The following is a 20,734-nucleotide window of genomic DNA, read 5'->3' on the forward strand; positions in this document are numbered from 1 at the left end:
ACCATAATTCTTAATTATAAATAGAACTGTATTTTCTTTTGTATAACGTTACCATACCGTTTAAAAAGAAATTAATAATACGCAATATTTGAAAACGATAAACTAATATAGTTAAAAATAAATCAGATATTCATCCTTTTTTATACCCTTTGACTGTTCGTTTGTTCATTGTTTAACGTACCTCTCGAGAATCTGTCATTCATTTGGAGACACCATCACTTGCCGATGGAGAGCTGCAAATTTTGACCTATGCTCGGCACTCAGGGCCATTGAGCAGTGTGAGATCTTTTTGGTGCCAGCACCTACTGTGAAAAGGGACTTCGGTTTATACGCTCTTATCCGAAGGACCGACCTCCAAGTCCCACAGTAGGATTCGAACCTGCGACGTAAGGATCAACTTCTTACTCTGCGACTCTAGAGCAAACGCTCTAACCACTACGCCACGCGGGCGACTATCCTTATCTTAAAATGCACAACAGCCACAAGATTAAAGGACGGTTCTTTAGGTTTGGTACACATTTTCCATTATTTTCACAGACTACCTTTCTACGATTTAATTGAACTTTGGTCTTCGACAACGTGATATTGCAGCGTTTTTATAAGTGTGATATGCTTAAGTGTTTCTGATTTTGTAAATTATATGCAATATTTGCAGGCTGCAGCATTGGAAAATTTGGCGAGTTTTGCTTAGACTGTCAGTGTTCAACTTGCGACATCATTAATGGCTCATGTCGTAAGTGAATAAATTAGACCTAAATTGTGTGAAAAATATGAATTCTAACACAAATTCCTTCGATCTTAATTTCATATGAGTATATATTTAAAAAAAAATCCCACCTTTTTTTAGCTACAGTATGTAGTGAAAATTGCCGGGATAGAACATGTTATCAGTTTTCTGGATATTGTACCAATGGATGCAAAGACCTTTATTATGGGCCAAAATGTGAACATCAGTGTAGTTCTAAATGTAATTCCCAGAGCTGTGATGCAGTTAATGGTGCGTGTACTGGATGTAAGGATGGCTTCTACGGTCTATTTTGTAACCATACATGTAGTCCATCTTGTAAATTTAACACTTGCGATTTCCATACTGGAGAATGTTATTATGGATGTAAATCAAACTGGACAGGATACTTTTGTAACAGTAAGTGTCTGTAGCTTTTATGCAAATAATAAGTACGGAACATTAACAGGATGTTCAATTTTTAGTGTAACAACAGTATAGTAAAATTGTAGTAAAGTTTGCATAGATGCCAGCGATATTTTTGATGTCAACGATTACGCGGTTAACCAAAAAAAAAAAAAAAAAAACAGAGGTCTGCTTATCTGTTGTCACAACGGTCTGTTGTTTATATATATATATTTTATAGTGCATTTTCCAAGCAGTTTTTCATGAATTAGAAATTAATATAAATCCTTCTACAGAATGCAATGATTCGCACTTTGGGCATAATTGTTCTGAGAAGTGCAGCATCAACTGCAAAGGTCGAATGTGCAATAATATCACTGGAGTTTGCAACGATGGATGTGACACTGGATTCTTCAAGGAGACTTGCAATAAAAATTGTAACCCCGGTTGTTATAACGGGTGCAACAGAGTTACAGGCTATTGCGATAATGGCTGTGTCGAAGGTAAATTTGGTACGGAGTGTCACGAAAACTGTGGATCTGGCTGTCTTTCAAAGGGCTGCTTACGTTTTAATGGAAACTGCAGTTGCGCAGAGGGATGGAAAGAGGATAAGTGTACAGGTAAAATATAGTCAATAAATTTCTGTAAGAAATCGCAATATTAATTCCAAAAATATTCCAAAAATACATTTAAAATGAAATTGTTTGGAAAATTAATGTGTGTATAACCAAAAAAAAAAAAAAAAAAAAAAAAAAAAAAAAAAAATTGAGTTCTCAAAAAATTCTTCTTAATAATCATTTTATAAATAGAAACTACATGGCCATTGTCTTGAATGGAAAAAAATGTCTTGTATTTAATTGGTTTGGTCTTGCTATATCTACACATAACGAATTCTTTCAAGGATAATTTCAATTATATATAGAATATCTACTTACTGATGGTTTCTCTCTTTGTGAATTTGTATTTGAAGAATGTAGTCCATACTTTTATGGTAAATTCTGCGAAGTAAAATGTAGCCAGCATTGTTATAATTTGACATGTTTTGCTAACAATGGATCATGTATTGGTGGATGTTCTGGGGATTTTACAGATGAAAAATGCACAAAAGGTAATGGCTAAAGATCACGATAATTTCATTTATTGAATGAAATATGGAGATAACGAACAATATTTAAGTTTAAAGTCCATGTAAACAAAACAAACTGGGAGAAATCAAACACGGACCTCCCAAAAAAAAAAAAATCATTAGAGATTGGATAAGTGCCATGGAGCAGTGAGCATCCCTTTCAGACCGGCCACACCAACCGTGTGCTCCATGCCTTGATCGAGAAAAACGCAAAAAAAAAACCTACACACAGCTCAGTGGGTAAATAATGGCCCAACAATTTGTTAATATCAGACATACGCAGCTAGGTTAAGGGCTCCCATATCTACGTCAGCCAATGCAGAGGTTCGGAAAAGCTATTATGACTTCAATTTAAAACAATTCAAATGAATCTCAATAAATAAATACTATATGTCCTTTTTAAAACACACTGAAATACTTTCGTTTCTCATAAATATTATAAAGATAAATGGATGTGCAACTTATCTTACCAAAATAGCACTTTGAGTATATAGAATGAAAGCCAGCTTGATCGCGCTGTACTTACTGAGATGACGTCATTTCTTAGTTTGACACGCAGTTTCTCTGTACTTGAGACGTGGATCAAGCTATTATTGTAGCTTGTAAAAATAAAAATAAATACGAAAAAAGCTTAACTGGACCAAAATAAATACATATTTTAAAATATATTAATCCGTATTAACTATTTTATTTTCAAACTAAATTGATAATGTGTAGACCTTATATATATATTTGCACGATTGAAATGTTTCTCCAAAAGCCTAATGATTGGTTTAACATAGTACAATAAAAACTAGGTTTTTTGTATGAATTATATTTTCTTTTATAAATCAATATCTTTTAAAAATGATCCCCCCCCCCTAAAAAAAAACCTCTCCGTCATCAATCTGCACGTACTTTTTCTGTTATGTTTTTAATATTTATATCATGCTTCCACATTCCTAAACCTATTGATTTATATCACTAAGAAAAACCTATAATCTGATTTATATCTTCAAGAATTTCAGACGTCGGCTACATATAAAAGCAGTACAAAAGAGGTGCCTACAATGTATAACGGTTCTTGGTGTTGGGGTTGGTGGTGCTTTAGTCATTTTCCTAGTTGTGATAGTTTCAGTTACTGCATGCAGGTTTGTTTACTCATATCATATTTAAAAATAATTCCTTTTGTAATTGATCCTGATAATTTAGAAGTAATAATGAGAAATATGTTTGTTTATGAAAGCAAAACATTAAATGCAGTCGAGTTTTAACCAAATTTAACTATCTTGTATAAAGTACACACAGTGCGCAAATTTACTGGTAGATATAAACAACTTGTTTGTAAATAAAACCTATTGTTCGGTCTTGTTAAGTTACAAGTTTGTTTGTTACTTAACACTTATGCTGGATATTATTATCTGATCAGTACTAGAGGTTAACGTTGAAATAGAATGCGAACTCCTCTTAAGCACCTGATTCCACTTTTTGTGCTTCCATATTTTGTTTCCATTTTCACGATTTATATTGATAACAATATCTATGAGATTGATAGCGAATATTTTCCACCTTTTTTATGTAATTAATTTCTCAACAAATGATAGTTAGTTCAGACCATGATATTACACCTTTGTTAATACTACAATACATAATAATTTAATTTTGTTTGTATACTAGCCTCTGATTGGTTAATATCCAAAAAGGAACACAAATTATTTCTGTATAACCTGGTTTGGTATGGGGACACACCCCCCTGACAACCAGCTGAATCATCTGTATCCATACAATCCTCTCATTTCCAGTCCTCGGGATTCATGGAAAATTCCAGATTTAATAAATGTACCTTTAATTTCAAACAATAATTCGATCTTACCACATGTAACCAAACAACATGGCTGCTATGCCTATGTATCAGTTTTTACCTCCCCTCGATTCCCATCACTTCCGTTACTTCCGTTACTATGGTTGTATTATTGAGCGGCAAATTTGAACTGATAAAAAGTAACGAAATTTTACACCCATAGTTATTTAATGATTTTAAAATTAAATTATAAGGAATGACTCTAATTCTTGGCCAAATTATTCGAGTATAACCTGGTTTGGGTCAGTTTACGCTGTTTTATAATCCGCTTCGCGGATTATAAAGCGTAAACTGATCCAAACCAGGTTATACTCGAATAATTTGGCCAAGAATTAGAGTCATTCCTAAAATATCTCACCTATTTCTAGTTTATGTATGGTTGCCCAACAATCAACTTCGATCTATTGAAATGTTTGGGTTTTTTTGCCTTGATTTCTCTTTTTATTTTTTTCTCGGTAATAAAAAATCCAGATTTTCCGGAATACAAGATACATTGCATGACAAATTTAATATAGCCTACCTATATATCCTTTTTCATTAGTAAATACCAAAAAAATACGACAAATAGTATTGTATTGACATCTGTTTGATTAATTAAAAGATATTATAACGATGGAACATATGATAGTAAATTTATTTTCATTGCAAATGTAATACTATACATCACACATAGAATTAGAATGACTAATAGATGTAACCCTATATACTCGCCTGTAAGTCGGTCCGACTAAAAGTGGGTAGTATTTTTTAAGCTCTTATTGGAAGGATTTGCCATTGATCCGTTTATAAGTAGATAAAACTTGTTGCCAGAATCGGTTGACACCTATATTTCAAATAATGTTGCGAATTGGCGCTAAAATTTATAATTTTGAAGTGCTCAATGTCCACGCCATATTTCTTTCTGATAATAAATGCCACACTTGATTCATTTGTTTTTTAAATAGAGTTAAGAATTTTATTCTGAATTATTTTTTAATTAATAAATTTTAAGTCTATTATTAAATTATTTTAAGACGGTACATAAGAATATATTTCAATCGCAATTTCGGGTTCGTATTTCAATTTTACCGATATACCATAGATCTGTAATAAGTCACAATTTATTGAAAGACGTAGATAAGTAATTAGTTAAAAAAATAATACACAATACTACAAATAAATAAATGATAAGTAATTAAAAATATGAAGACTTGTACTTTAAAGTAAATTATTAGAATACATAAAAAATAATACGTCCAGACATTTTAATGATAATTATCAGAGTTGTTTAAAAATTACTACATTAAACCGCCCAGAAAAATACCAATATTTAAGGAATGGGCTATAAGTCGGACATAGAGTTTTGAATTAAATTAAACTCCAGAAAACCGAGTGTATTCTCTAATATGAATGTTATATAAATCATTTATTATTATTATTTTTTTTTTTTTAATTATTTTTTTTTTAAATGGAACCTTTATCTAAATGTAGTAAATGCTTTTTAATCATTCAATTGTCGCCTTTAATGCTCTGTAACCTGATTTTTTTTTCATTCAATTATTATTTTTACTTTGAACTAAGGATAAGAAGACACACAGAGAGTAACAATTCCTCAACCTTGGAAATCCATATGTCCTCTAGTATAAACACAACGGGTAGATAAATTATTTACCATTATACATTTAACTCTGAATCATACTTACATATTATTAAAAACTAACATGTTCAAAATGATTAAGCAACTTAATAGAAAACTTTGTAATAAAAAAAGAAAAGAAAATATCTTTATTGATTTCCATGGAACAAAGACGACAAAATTATATTTTACAAATATTAAAAATCAAGAGTCGTTATTTGTGTGTTTAAAGACAATTCTTGTGAAAATAATAATCAAAATGCCTATTGTTTATGAAAAAAAAGTATTAATTAAATCTAAATATTTAATCTGAACCATACTTTCAAGACTCATAATGTGATACAAAATCATTTGTTTTTCTTTCGAAGGATACACCAACATGGCATTTTTATCTGTCCCCATTGAAGACCCTGAAGAAGAACCCTATGAAGAGAAACCGGAAGAAGCCGTTTACTATAATAATTTGTCAATGGCTATGGACATTAGTATAAAGGATCTCCAAAATATTATCAAACAAAGAGAAACAAATGAAAATGCAGGATTTATCAAAGAGTTCAAGGTATAACTGTATTCAATACGACCTGAATTTTCGTGAAGTAAAATATCATCAGCAAACTTGTTTCATTCCACTTGTTTAACCTTATATGCTGGAATTACATTTTATTTTCTTCCTTTGTGTTCATAAATTTCATATTTTTACTATTTTATCTGTTTTACTTTTATGGGCATTACACACTACCTTTTTTTTTTTTTTTTTTTAAAAAGTCGCTTCCTTATGGAGTCAGATTTGAATGCACAACCTCACACCTAGAAGAAAACTTGCCGAAAAATAGATTTAAAACAGTATTCCCATGTATGTATTTTTTCAGTATATAATTTTATTGTGTCAGGATTTCAAAGATAGAAATAAGATACAAATACATTGAATGTGGTATTTGATTTCATTTACAATGAAAATAACTTGAATCACTCTGAAAAAATAAAATTATGTCATGTTTCTTGAACTGCTAACATTGCTCTTGGTTTTAATTGATAAATTAGCAAATTGAAAATAACTTTAAGAAAATCATGCTGAAATTCATATTAAGAACCAATTTATGATCAATGATCACAAAGACTTGAAACACGTGATGAAAGGCACGCTATAGAACTTTACGGGATTTATGCATTTGAATTTGGTTTGAATCGAAAATATTGAATACTGCATGCATGAAAACGTCTTGTTTAATAAGATGAATTTTATTACCTACATTATGAAATAACTAATTTGATAAAAATACTATATAGTATTTTTTTTTTAATTTAAAACATTCAATTATTTTCTTTTATTTATTCTTTTTAAAGATGATCATTCAAGAGTTCTTCTGGAAACAAAGGACGGATATCTTTCAGATTATATAAATGCAAATTACATTGAAGTAAGTTAATCAACACACCATTGTCTTAATAATTAAAATATTATCAGTTTTATCAGAAGTCCAGGAAAGTGTTTTAATCAGCTATTTCTTCTTTTTTTAAAGAATATGACAGGGAGACGAGAGTATATTGCATGTCAAGGTATTTCTTTAAACACATGATAGAAGATAAATTTGACATTTTGTTAAAATCTCTATCCAAACAAACACTTTTTCTTACAGTGACAACCATTTACAAAGCAACTCAATAATTATAGAAAAAATACACCTTAAAATTGTATTGGCACTTTCTTTAAGGTCCCCAATGTAACACTATTGTTGACCATTGGAGAATGATTTGGCAGGAGAATGTAGAATATATCGTTATGTTGCCAACCTTATTGAGGGACCAAAGGTTTGAAGAACAGAAAATCATTTATTCTGTCGCCTTAATCTCTCAACAACACAGTTCTGATTCCTCTTTATGTATAAAATCATTGTATGTAATTAATAATCGCAATCAATACTTATCATTTTAGGTGAAATGCCATCAGTATTGGCCAGACGAAGGGAGTGAACTAAATATTGACCAATTTTCTGTGAAGTTGATTGAAGAGAAAATATATGCTTATCATGTTGTCAGGAAAATTAATTTGCGCAAGAAGAAGGTAGGTTTTATAATACTACATGTATCTAAGCTGTCAAACTAAGCTGTCCGCAACTTGAATTAGTTCTGCTCCAGTTGGAAACATTTAAAACCTACATTGATTTATAAATCAGGTCAGCGGATCAAGGACGGTGGTGCAGTTTCATTTCACAAGCTGGCCAGATCATAGGACACCAAATCCTTTATCCCTGCTCTTCTTTCATCGTCACTTCCGGCACAAAATTAGACCATCAAATCATCCAATCATTGTACATTGCAGGTCTGATTTTAAAACGTTTGTTAATTTCTTGCAGTAGGCTCATTAACAAGCATTAAAATAACTGTAATTAATTATTCATTTGAACACATGATTCATGGACAAATTTGACTGCTTATGTTTACGGAATATATATGTATATGTTATTAATACTAGTACTTAATAAATAATAATAATCAATAAATAAGAAAGCTGCAAAATCGTTAAACAGAGTGAAATTAATGCTGTAAAAATGCTGCCTGTTTGATAAGCAAAACAATGAATGTGTATCTAAAATTTATGGAGATAAATAAGTGCTCAATTATCTCTTTAGCTTTTAAACAAAGTTTTCTGTTGTTATCATTTTGTTATAAAATGGTGCATCTACAGTGCAGGGAACTAATTTTGTTACTTAAACCAGCATCAGCATAAGCATTAGTAGCATCAGGATCGAGCTAGCATCAGCATCAGCATTTAAATAACAGCATTACCAGGATCAGCATCAGCAAGCAAAGGATAAAACCAGCATTGACCTACATAAAATCAGCATTATCCTACTAGCATCAGAAAATCAATGAGTTTTAATTCAGTAAAAAATTGAAAAAGAAAGAAAGAATATTGCTTAAAATATTCACATTATTAATACATAGTGAGATATTATGATCAAATAATTGTAAAAGGCACTTTTATTGCTTTAAACGGCAATGCTGAAATTCATTTTCTACTTCCGGTAGCATGATGCTACTTCCGGTAGCATTGACCTAATTATAAAACAGCATCAGGATAAGGATTACTAGCATTAAATCAGCAAACAAAGGAAGCATTCAAATCAGCAAGCAAAGGAAGCATTCAAATCAGCATCGATGCTGTAACAAAATTAGTTTCCTGCACTGTAATTTTGCATTTTGAGAATTATCCTGCAATCGCAATTTCTTATGAGGACTATTAGAAAAACAAGGAGGAAAAACCTGTATTTTGAAATTAATTTTCTTTTATGTCTTAAAGTGCTGGTATAGGGTGAACAGGAACGTTTATTGCTTTGGACGTTCTGTCCAGGTACGGGGACGAAAAGGGTAAAGTCAATGTCATCGAGTTTGTAAAGAGTATGCGTAAAGATAGAATGACTATGGTTCAAAATGCAGTAAGTATTAAAGCTGGTAAAAATTTTCAAATACCAAATCATTTTTTGTTTAACTGACAGAATGTGTATTGGTGTGTTTGGATGATTTAATTAAAGACAATGTGTTTTAGGATCAATATGCTTTCCTCTACCATGCACTACATGAATATTTTAAAAGTAAAAGGAACTTTGTCAGCAGGAGAGAGTTTTTTGAGTTATATGGAGAAACAGAGAGACCGGAAACAAGGAAGCGACTTAGAAATGAGTTCAATGTGAGCATTGCAATTTTGAAATGTTGCAACTATTGTAATCTCAATGGTTTTTAAATTATATAAATCACAAATATCATAAGCATTTAAAAGATTCAGAGACATAGCTCAAATATGCTTTATAAATAGGAAGCTATCAAATTAATAAAAATATATAGAAACAGAATCATATGTGTGCAACAATGGAATATTTGTTTGAAAACAATGTGGTTCAATTAAATGAGGAAGCCAATTAAAAGCAATCTCATATATGCGTTAAAGCACTATTACTGAAGCAGAATGTTTATTCTGCGAAGAAATATCAGATTCAGTCATTGATTACCAACTTTACTTTTTGTTTTAGCATTTACTGATTGTCAGTAGCTAAGGTACAATGCAATTAACTCACGAATGTAGATTACACTACACGCTGGAGCTAAGTCGTTCATTTTTTTTAAATTAAAGTCGGTATTGCAAAGTTTATGCTAACGTAACTATTAATTAAAGAGAGTTAATTATCCATTAAACAAATTTCAATTTGAATCATTACTACAATGTTCTGTCTTTGTCAAGGTAGCCGCCATTTTTCAAGAGGTCGAGTATACAACCTGTGCTTATATAACATTATAGAATCCATTGAAAAAATAATTTACTTTCTCTGATTGTTTGTATGGGAATTTATGTTGCAACTATTGTAGAAAAAAATGCATATCCCGCGTTAGAGGGTTATGTTACTTTTTCTGCAACTGCAACGTTAATTCTCATAAAACACCTTAAGAAAGCCATTTTATTGTTTATATTTATATATTAAATTAATTAAAGCAAGCATATGCATCACAACCTGGGGGGGGGGGGGGGTGGTAAGATATAATAATGTCAAATTCAGATTTTTTTTCTTCTCCTAAATGCTCCAAGAGGTATTACTTGCTCAGATTAGTCATAGTTCTTTTAATCTACATGTATATACAATATGTGGAAAGTTTCTTTTATTTATTACAGCTGTTTCCTCTAAACCTACGAGTATCTACAGAATTGTTTTCATGTTCCAAAAAGCAAAGTCCTCTGTTAAAAAAAAAAAAAAATAAAAAATAAAAAAATAAAAAAATTCAAGCTGTTTCTATACTATTAATAAAGAAAAATGCACTACATTCTGCTTTTTCTATTTCAGGTAGTAACTAGTTTAAAGCTAAATCACGTCGAAGATGATTTCAAAACAGGTCGGAAGAATGCCATGCTTAATTTTACCAACTCTATTTTACCAGGTTATCAAATTACATTGTATATTTACATTGATATAATAAAAAAAATACACGTGTCTTCAATATTTATAAATTTATCAATAACAACCGATTATTATATGAAAATTTCAAAGAACGATGCATATTTTTTAGTGTTCAAGGAGAATATTAAGATATGTTGTAATTATATTTTAGTTGAAAGATATCTGGTTTATTTAACCTCAACTGTAAAAGGACGAGGACAGTACTATAACGCTGTACATGTGTCGGTAATAATCATTTATCAAATGATCAAAATATTAACAAATATAGAAAACAATATCATTGGTCTTCAACATATTCTCTGAGTTTTTAGATGTACAAATTACACAAAAATTGAATCAGTGTAATATACCAAACAAAACGTCTTTGCATTCATAGAGTTGAAACTGTATTTTTATTTTTACTTTTGATTTTATTTTTTTTCGGGAATTATCACGAGATTTTCTGTTTGCCAAAAACATCACCTTCGAGTATAATTCACTATAATAGAATATAAAGAGCAATAACAATTGATTGTATTTTTTTTTCTTTTCGCTTAAAATTACAAAACGAAAAACCTCGCAAAGATTAGATAGCGTGAAAAATTAGTGATCTTCAGTACATATCACAAATTATATATTCTTTATCCCGGAAATTGTAGGGTCAGTACATGTCGATGAACGCTTTGAAATTAATTTTTTAGTCGTTTACAAGAGCTGATGAGTTTATCTCAGCACAGTATCCAGTGTCAGGAGCCGCCATTGATCTTGTTCGGCTGTTGGTTGATCAGAACTCGTCATTCTTGGTTTCCTTAAACCCTTTATCAGAAATCAAAGGGGTAATTAATATGTCAAAAAATCAGATTTGATAGTTTTTGAAAGTGATGATTATCCGTGTAACTTTTTTCTTTCTTTCAAAAGCTGATAGACTGGGTTGACGACGGAGTGAAGATTGTAAAGTTGGCTCCATATGAAATCAGAAAGAAAACTTCTGCAATGATGTCAAATGCGTTGCGAAAAACGGACATTCAAATCAAAAGAAAACGTGTGAGCTTATTTTCATTTAAAAATAAACAAGACAGTGCAGATGGAAAAAAAAAATGAAAAGATAAAGCTTACTGAAAGTCAAAAATTGAACTGGGATCCTTCTGTTTTCTATGTCGAATGTTTTCTTAAACATTAATTTTGCTCGAAGGCATATCAGGTAAAAACTAATTTGATGCAATTTACAAAAAAGATACTTGAAAAGCATATATATTTGAAAACAATATAACTGAGGCAATGCATGATTGTAATTATGCTATAACAACTCGAAAAAAAAAAACGTTATATTTTCTTAAGAATGTCAGATCCTCGACTAGAAACAGCAACTCTTAAAAATGTCATTCCATTGAAAAAAAAAGTCTCAAAATAAAGCTTGAAATTAAAATCTTTTCGTGCAAAAAAATTTTCTCTTGCATTTAATATGATTCAAGGTTCTTTAAAGTTTTAGAAATGGTCGTGTGAAAATTGACATTTGTATCCCATAAAATACACAAAATATAGATACAATTTTAGAGAAATCAAATTTCCTTGAGTACCACTGTGCAATAATAGGATATGAATCAGAAATGAATTGTGATGTCTTGCAATGATAGCATGCTATGCATTATATGACATTTGAAGTAAATAGAAGAGTAAAAGTGCCACATAAGTATAAAATAAATGCAATTTTCTCCATATACCACGATATGTAGAGTATTTTATCCTAAAATATATTTGTTAATTGATGTTCAGTCAAAAATGCAGAGCGGATGGTTCTATATATACTTGAAATTTGATAACTCTCCCATTATACATGTAATATAATTTACTATAATAAATAAACTTTGAACAAAAATTCATGGATAAATACACGTTATTTGAGAATTCGGAGGCATTTTTGTGAGCATTTTCAATTGTTTTTCAGAACTATCTTAACCACACTTTTTAATTATAGGATGATCAGATACACCTAGTGCATATATTTGAATGTCTTGATTGGAATTGCCATGAGATCCTACCAAAGGAACCCTCTACAATAACAGATTTGATAAAACATTTCTGCCTTGAAAGAAAATATGAACAAGATGGACCAATAACCATTGTTTCCAAGTATGTTCATATACATGTATTTCAAATAAATTAATGTATTATCCCTGTAGATTGTATGCTCGGAGATGCTATTTTATAAGTACATCAAAACTTTTGCATGTGAATAAAGCTTCATTTTTAAGACTGGGAACACTCATAAGTGTTCCTAAGATGCAATAAAAAAGAGTCCTAGCAATACTGAATCAATCCAAATTCCTTTTTTTCTCACTTGAATTTTTTTCTTACATTCAGACACCTCAACACATATTTTGAAAAATGAAATGAGCAAAACATTGTACTTCTTTTAGAATAATAAAAAGAATCCTGTTATGAAGCAATATTTGCACTTGCATTTGAATTCTCTTATATGGGACCTTTATTTTTGAGCACCGTATATCTATTGCGGTAGAAACACAGGTTTCAAACGCCATAAACGTTTTGACATAATTTCTCAGTGACGTCAAATGTATCAAATGCGCCTTCAATGTATCAAATTTATGCCGTTGAGATTTGAAAAATTAAACATTTCGCGTTAAAGATTATAATATATATATATATATATATATATATATATATATATATATATATATATATATATATATATATATATATATATATATATATATATATATATATAGATGCATTATAAAAAATTCAAAAATGTAAATAACGTGTCATTTTAAAACAGCTATTGGGAAATAGAAACAGGGGATACGTGATCAAAAATCTACCATAAAGCCCATTTGGACTTTACGGATTTTGAACACATGACCTACCTGTATCTGTTTAAAAAAATGTACTTTTTTTAACTGAGTGAAAAAATGATCGTTGTAGTAAAGGATTGCTTTCTATGGTTTTTATTAAACAAAGGACTACATGTATATTCTGTAGTGGCCAGTATCTGCCCCCAAAATAAAACTTTGATGGAGAAGTCTTTAATTATGTTCTAAACCAGGAAGATATTTGCAGATTTCAAAGCATTAAATATTTTTATCAATTATGACATCATTAGTTAGATATGACGTCAATAAAATGACGTAAATTCCAAATTGCAATGATTTTGAGAGAAAATAGTGTATTTTACGTCGGTATTTTGATTGGAAATTATCGAGCGCAGGTCTGCTCAGACTAGATCTTTTGATATAATGTGTAGAATGATAATATCAATGAAATATGTGAATATGGTACCTGAGCAAGCTTGCGCTCTATAAATACTATAGTCAAAATTGAACAAACTCTGTGCATTTTGGCCTCTATTTTAAAAATAACGGAAATCCAAATAGTTTGTGACGTCACAGAAACAAGAAAAGCCAATTATTTTTTCCAATTTCATAATATATTGTCTTAATTTGGATTATTTTATACAATATATGCACTTTTGCTCATTTCAAGTGATTTTCAAAATTTGACTATTATGGGGGCAGGAATACGCCCTTACCGTATATAGTTCTTTGAATTACTTTTATACATTTTTTAGGTAAGTTAGAATATCAAGAGTATCAAACGTTTTTGCTTAACGTACATATATTCGTCTAATACATACTTACAAATAAGCGTTTCCTTTAGTATGATTTTTTAATATAACTCTAAAAAAAAATTTCGTATAAGTGAAACGAATTCTTGCATAGACAAGCATGTCTGTGTGCTACATAACATTTAATGACAAGTGTAACTTTTCTAGGGACGGAGCAATATGTTGCAGTGTATTCATTGCTATTTATAACGCAATAGAGCAACTACAACAAGATGATGAGGTTGATCTGTTTACCATAGTTCAGCAACTGCAGTGTCGAAGACCGGAAATGATATCTACCAAGGTATCTTTTTACTCATATAAAGTTCTTGTTTTAACTGAAAGTATTTGATTAAAGGAATAAATGAATAACTTAATATGGAAGTTTAATCTTAATTTATAGGAAGAATATGAGTTTTGCTTCAAGACGGTCCTTGATTATCTGAATTCAGACAGCGTGTATGCAAACACCTAAGAATATACATGCATGAATGGGACTTCATTAACTCCAGACAAAGTAGAGAACCACTTAGCATTTTTCATTAGCAAATATTTGTATTTTGCTTAAATGTGTACCTGGTAATAGTGAAGTATTTCTCTGAAAGTAACTAATAGTGCATTCATAAAGACCCTGACAAAGAACAAATAACCTTTTAATGTATACTTGAAAAAAATGCACAATGCAACGGCGCTTAAAAAAAGTTTTGCTTAATATCCATGCCCAGTCTAAACGTGGTTATTGTCCAAAGTTTCTTAATAATATATCGTGGTGCGAAGAATTTTTAAATGGTTCTATTCTTCATCATATGATTTGTTATGTCATTGTTATATGATTTGTGTTTATAACCCATTTTGAAAATTTAATGACTGCTTTTACTAAATTAAACTTTTGTTTTGATATGGGGTTTAAGATTTAAGATTGCATGGATATAGTTATAAATGACCTTCAAATATATGGGTATGATTCTTTTAGGATATGCCCCGATAGATTTATTTCATGAACGTTTTTTTTTTTTTTTTTCTTTTGATATATTTAATTTTTAAATGACTCTTTGCAATAGTTGGAACAGTTCAATTTTTGCGGCATTTAGGGGACACATTTTGAAATCAGGGAAATCTTTTAAAATTTTTTGGTATACCTATTTAGGTCCAAAGAAAAAAATAATGATAAAATCATGAGGAACAAAACCTGTTCTTATTTGTACTTTTTCACATTTCCTCATTTTTAAGCATACAATAATAACAACAACTTCGGAACCATTTTTTCACCTGTCATTAGGTAAAATAATTTAAATCATAAGATGTTCTTCAAAAAAATCGCAGAATGACTTCCGAGATATTTATCACAGACTACCACTAAAAAAAAAGTGACACCATTTCTTAATTATTTATTTATTAAGTTTGGCATCATATGGCCACGGCTGGTTGCAGATCAATTATTTAAGATACATGTGTTCAGTGGGTGCCGACCCAATTGGTTTTTGGCACACCTCCAATCAAAGCAAACAATCAAACAATCAATCAATCAATATTAACTAAACACATGTCATTTTTTACACTATAAGACTGGCGTTTGCTTTCCAAATTTTGCGGTGCGCCAGCCTTATAAAACAATATTCAATCAATCAATCAATATTCAATTGAATCAATCAATATCAAGTTCAATCAATCAATCAATAAATTTATCAATTCAATTAATGAATATCCAATCAATTAATGAATATTCAGTTGAATCAATCAAAAAGTTTCAATCCAATGAATCCATTTTCAATAATATCAATCAATATTAAATCAATCAATCAATATTCAATCAATCAATGTTCAATCAATCAATGTTTCAATATTCAATCAATCAATGTTCAATCAATCAATGTTCAATCAATCAATACTCACTCAATTCAATGAATTGTAGTAAGTTTATGTTTAAGCCAAACAATATTTCAATTAATCAATGTTCTGTCAATTGTTTTCCATTGACCAGTTGTCAAAATAATTATGTTGCAGCTGCGCCCTGTTCACAGCGGCGCTAGTCGAGATGAATTGTGTTAAGCTAAATCCGCCAAACGTGCATAGTTACTCATGTAATATGCACGCCGCCACAAACGTGGGGGTAGCTTAACACTCTACTCACAAAACCAGCCGTGACCCCCACAATATTTATCAATGATACTACTACTATAAATGATAATATTAAATCAAGTTGGCAGTTCACTATGTTTTTAAGCCCGCTTTTAAATTTTTTTTCTTACTGCCAGACGAATTGTATACATAAAATATCCTCTGTTGTAACTAGATTAATTATGCTTGGTAACTGAGTTAATTACTTTTGCGATCTTTTTCCTGATCGAACTACCCATCACATCTGGAAACGACCCTATAGTTAACTTTACTGAACTATTTAAGGATTCGGCAGTTTTATCAATGCACAGCCAAGGTCATTTGCCCCGCAATAGAATATCGGATTAGGAACCCCATTCTAGCACATTCCTCTCTTGCTTTGTTACAACATACTAAAATTTACTGCTATAGAAGCCTGTGATTAAAATGAACAGATGAACCAAATATCTAGAGAATAAGTTCAAATGTCTTTCTTATTCTATTGAACTGCAGGGTTTATAATCTATGAATGATAACATTTAAATTGTTCTCTTCCAAATAATAGAATTGATTCGCATGAAAGTAAGTAGCTTTTCAAGTTCTAAAAGAATATAATTTACATGTATAGTGCATATATTTATATTGAGACGCAACACATCTAGTTTAAGGTTAATATAAATAATAAATTACCAGGAATGTTTGCTCTGATTCGTAAACAATGGTGCATGACTAATAATTAACAATACAGAGAGTAACTGTGCCTCTTTACCCTACTGCCCCCCCCCCCCTCTTGCAGTTTAACGTCTACGTGATGGAAGTACTCGTTTTATATAAAGGGGTTGTACTTATGCAGTGCCGAGTTTAAACTTAAAGTGCTTAGTATAAAAAGGTTTTCTTACTAAAGATAGTTAATTATCTACTGTTGGATACATATTAACATTAATGAGAACATGAGATGGAATACACTATTTATTTATTTATTTATTTATTTATTGATGATGATAGTAAGGTAGATAAGATTCTCTATTTCCAAATCAGGGCCCTTTCAGGCATCACAAACAACAAGCATGATTTCTACAATTACAAACAGTACAAACAATTTATGTGTATACATACTAAATAATCTATACATGTATTTGTATATTGTAAAATTTGACACTGTATATGTAAGTAATATTGATAAATGAAATAGTACTTCAGTGATGATCACATGTGAAGTGTGATCAAGTAATTCTAAGATGGAGATCTCAATTTAATAAGGTAAAATCTAAAAACGTGTATAAGTCATTTATAAATATACTAAACATCAAATCAAACTGTATAGGTCTTACATATTTTGACGTCTGTTTATAAAGTTGTGTGATCTAATCGTAACCAAAATAACTTTACTACAATTATAGGTGTATAATCATATGCTGGCTTTCCCGCAGCCAGTATGCCTTCCGTCTGCGCTTACCGTGCTCAACTAAAGAATATTACTGCTTAATCAGCATTTTTTATGCCAGTCATTGCATTATGGGAACGCTGGTAACAGCGCGGTAAGACGGCACTGAAAGAATTGCATTTCATTTGAAGTGACTTTTAAGATTTATTGGCCCTTCCTATCAGCAAAATCTTAGGTTTAATTAGCTTTTCGTCAGAATACAAACTTGACATGTATCAATTTCCAAACCCAGATGAATTAATTTTTGTGACGGGAACAAATGTTCAACGCATTGAAGAATTCCCAATACTGACCAAAATCGCCAAACGTGTCATCAATTTTGAGCAAATGTTGGCGTGAGCTGAACTTGCAAAACAGAAAGACATCAAGATAAATAAATGCGTTTCATATTTCGAACCAGGTTGTGACCTGACGATTGAAAAAAGATAATATTTCATTTGTGTTTAATTAATTTATTAATCACTTCATTTATTTATTTATTTGTGACGATGTGTAACAACAAATGGAAGGCGTTTGACATAGGAGTTATTCGAAGCCAAGTACGCAAAAAAAATCATCTGGTTTTCTAGACAATAGTCTAAAAACGATTTTTTTGTATCCATTTTGCCAGGTAAAGATCTTATCAATGGTGCTATCATACCGATTATGGCCCTCAATCTATAAAATTTTTGGGTTTATTGTTATGTGGATATTGATCCCCCTCCATGATTTATGGGCCTGGTTTTGATAGAGGTGTTAAGGAAAAAGGAACAGCCATTCGCCCATAGATATTTCACTCAGCAACATATACTGAATTTGTCTTGATACAGATCTACTGAAATTAATTTCAATTAATTAATTAATTAATTTGCTCTTCACTCCATGCGCCCTAAATTAAATTAAAACCATTTCTCAACTCATCGCCTAATTCTTGCTTTGGTGGAACATGACATGCATAAATATTGGAAGTAGTTTAATATTTACTTAAGAATGACCGATGTTTATTAATTGAATGCCTAGGAGTAACGAAATTTAAGGTTTTCTGTTTCAAAAAGTGTTTCCCCAGGCCGGGGTTGCTGATTTGTTGAGGAAGGACACGAAGATGTTAATCGAAGGGAGAACAAGCTTAAAATACATATTTTATAACAATGTGCACATATGTACACAATAAGTAACGATATTTGGCATCAAAACACTAGTCTTTCAATTGTATGAGGGATGCTAGCGAGGACAGTTAAATATTACAAGTGAGGATCAGGTTAATATTGCACGTAATGCAGCCATTACTTGCTATAAACGTAATTGTATTGTTTTTATAAATTATATATATATATGCCCCCCCTTTCAAAGCTCATTGATTGGTGAATAAATAAATTAGTCTTATTATTATAGCCTCATATATCAATAACATTAAGGCTCCATGAAGTATATACTCGGGCGCTTACAACATCGGAACAATGACCGACGATGCCGAGTGCGTGATCTTAAGAGTATGAGGTTAAATTAATTCAAGTCAATGGGAGTTTTATGGAACCCAATCTTAACGTGTGCATAATTATATTAATATTGCTCTAAACTCTGTGGTTGAAGGGGGTGTGCTTAAATTTAGATTCTACTAAATACAATAAAACCAATTGTAATGATTAGCTTATTCTTTGCCTTTTCCCACTGATTTTAACAGAATGATCGATTAACTGAACATTTAGTATTTTCTTGTGCATTTTTTTAAAAATGTAATTGATACAACAGTGAGACATGATACTAATAATTGATGTAGGCATACAAGATGACATACCGTTTGTGCTTGTGTAGTAGTATTATGCATGTCCTCCTCATTGCTGGTATTGACGTTATTCTCTCTCTCCATTTTGTAATGCCTTGTTTGGCTTTGGCGACTATAGATGTTGTGGACATCTTGGTCAATATTTACAGCAACAATACTCCTACAAGTAAGAGCCTCGGCTAACGTCCATACGCTCCTTACAGCCCTTCGGCGCGAAGTCAAAAACTCTAGCATGTTGAAGTACACTAACGGTACAATTAGTGCAAACAATCAGAAAAACCTCGTCTTTGTACACCACAGTCTTTTGACAATGTCATTGTGCAATATTCTAAATTTTCTTAAAATTCACAGCAAACCCTAAACGTGCAACATTTGGAAATGGTGTGAGAATGGAATGTACAAATGCTTGCGCATATATTGCGCGCGCATCCTTCCACGTGGGGCGCTGTGATAAATGGATTTATAACGCATTCACTACATAAATCCGATTAAAACAAAAAAAAAAAAAAAAAGGTTGTCTTTCATACTAAAAGAATTTAGTGTTAAGCATTATATTTATTACTCATATACTGTATATGTACAAAAATGGTTTTTTTTTTAAATTGATGAACTATACCAAAAAATGATATATTTGAATGTTACATATAACAAATACATCTGGGTTTTTTTTTTTTATTATTATTATTATTATTTTTTCTTTTATTTTTGTCTATAATCTTAAAAATTGTTAGGGACCTATATATTTTGTACCATAAACTATCTTATTTTTTTTTTTAAATTCGAAGTATGCAATTCTTCATCTTTCAATCAATAACAATATGAATACGGAAACGCTTTGATCATGATTTACGTCATTTATTTATTTTAAATGTTAAAAAAAGTTTCTTCTAGGAGAATTTTGCCTTTTTTTAATTACTTTTTGTTCTTTGAGTCCCCTCCCCCTCTAAAAGCGAAAGATGAAAATTAGGCATTTTTTATTTCTTTGTGGATGTTGCATAAAGAAAATAAATAAAAGAAAAAAAAAAAACACGTCTACCAAGCCTTTTTTAGAGGGAGGAAGAAACTGAAACTATTACTCCTTTAATATCCTTGTACAATTTTACCTTTTTCTGTGTTACAAAAAATGTGTTTTTATTTCAGTTTTTGGAATACGCGAGTCTCGAGATTGTAACTC

The 20,734-nt window shown here is 30.8% G+C and overlaps 1 protein-coding gene and 1 pseudogene across 1 annotated transcript; both read left to right on the plus strand.

Moving 5' to 3' along the window:
* The first annotated feature begins 902 nt into the window (after positions 1-902).
* Positions 903-2,231, plus strand: LOC133189372 (uncharacterized). The gene is made up of 3 exons (XM_061324756.1): positions 903-1,144; positions 1,426-1,749; positions 2,100-2,231. Exons 1-3 carry the CDS (start codon positions 911-913, stop codon positions 2,136-2,138), a joined length of 597 nt encoding a protein of 198 aa, XP_061180740.1. The 5' UTR covers positions 903-910; the 3' UTR covers positions 2,139-2,231.
* Positions 2,232-5,704: 3,473 nt separating this feature from the next.
* LOC133189425 (receptor-type tyrosine-protein phosphatase epsilon-like) lies at positions 5,705-14,741 on the plus strand (annotated as a pseudogene).
* The last annotated feature ends 5,993 nt before the right edge of the window (positions 14,742-20,734 follow it).

Source organism: Saccostrea echinata, unplaced genomic scaffold (assembly GCF_033153115.1).
Source record: "Saccostrea echinata isolate AGI-Se365-2 ecotype Australia unplaced genomic scaffold, CSIRO_AGI_Sech_v1 ptg000018l, whole genome shotgun sequence".
Classification (NCBI taxonomy): domain Eukaryota; kingdom Metazoa; phylum Mollusca; class Bivalvia; order Ostreida; family Ostreidae; genus Saccostrea; species Saccostrea echinata.

Bases quoted from the DNA above. Each gene is read 5' to 3' on its own strand.
- LOC133189372 (XM_061324756.1), top strand. From the start codon at position 911: ATGGATGCAAAGACCTTTATTATGGGCCAAAATGTGAACATCAGTGTA. The intron at 1,145-1,425 runs GTAAGTGTCTGT...ATCCTTCTACAG, and splicing joins GACAGGATACTTTTGTAACA to AATGCAATGATTCGCACTTT. The intron at 1,750-2,099 runs GTAAAATATAGT...TTGTATTTGAAG, and splicing joins GAAAGAGGATAAGTGTACAG to AATGTAGTCCATACTTTTAT.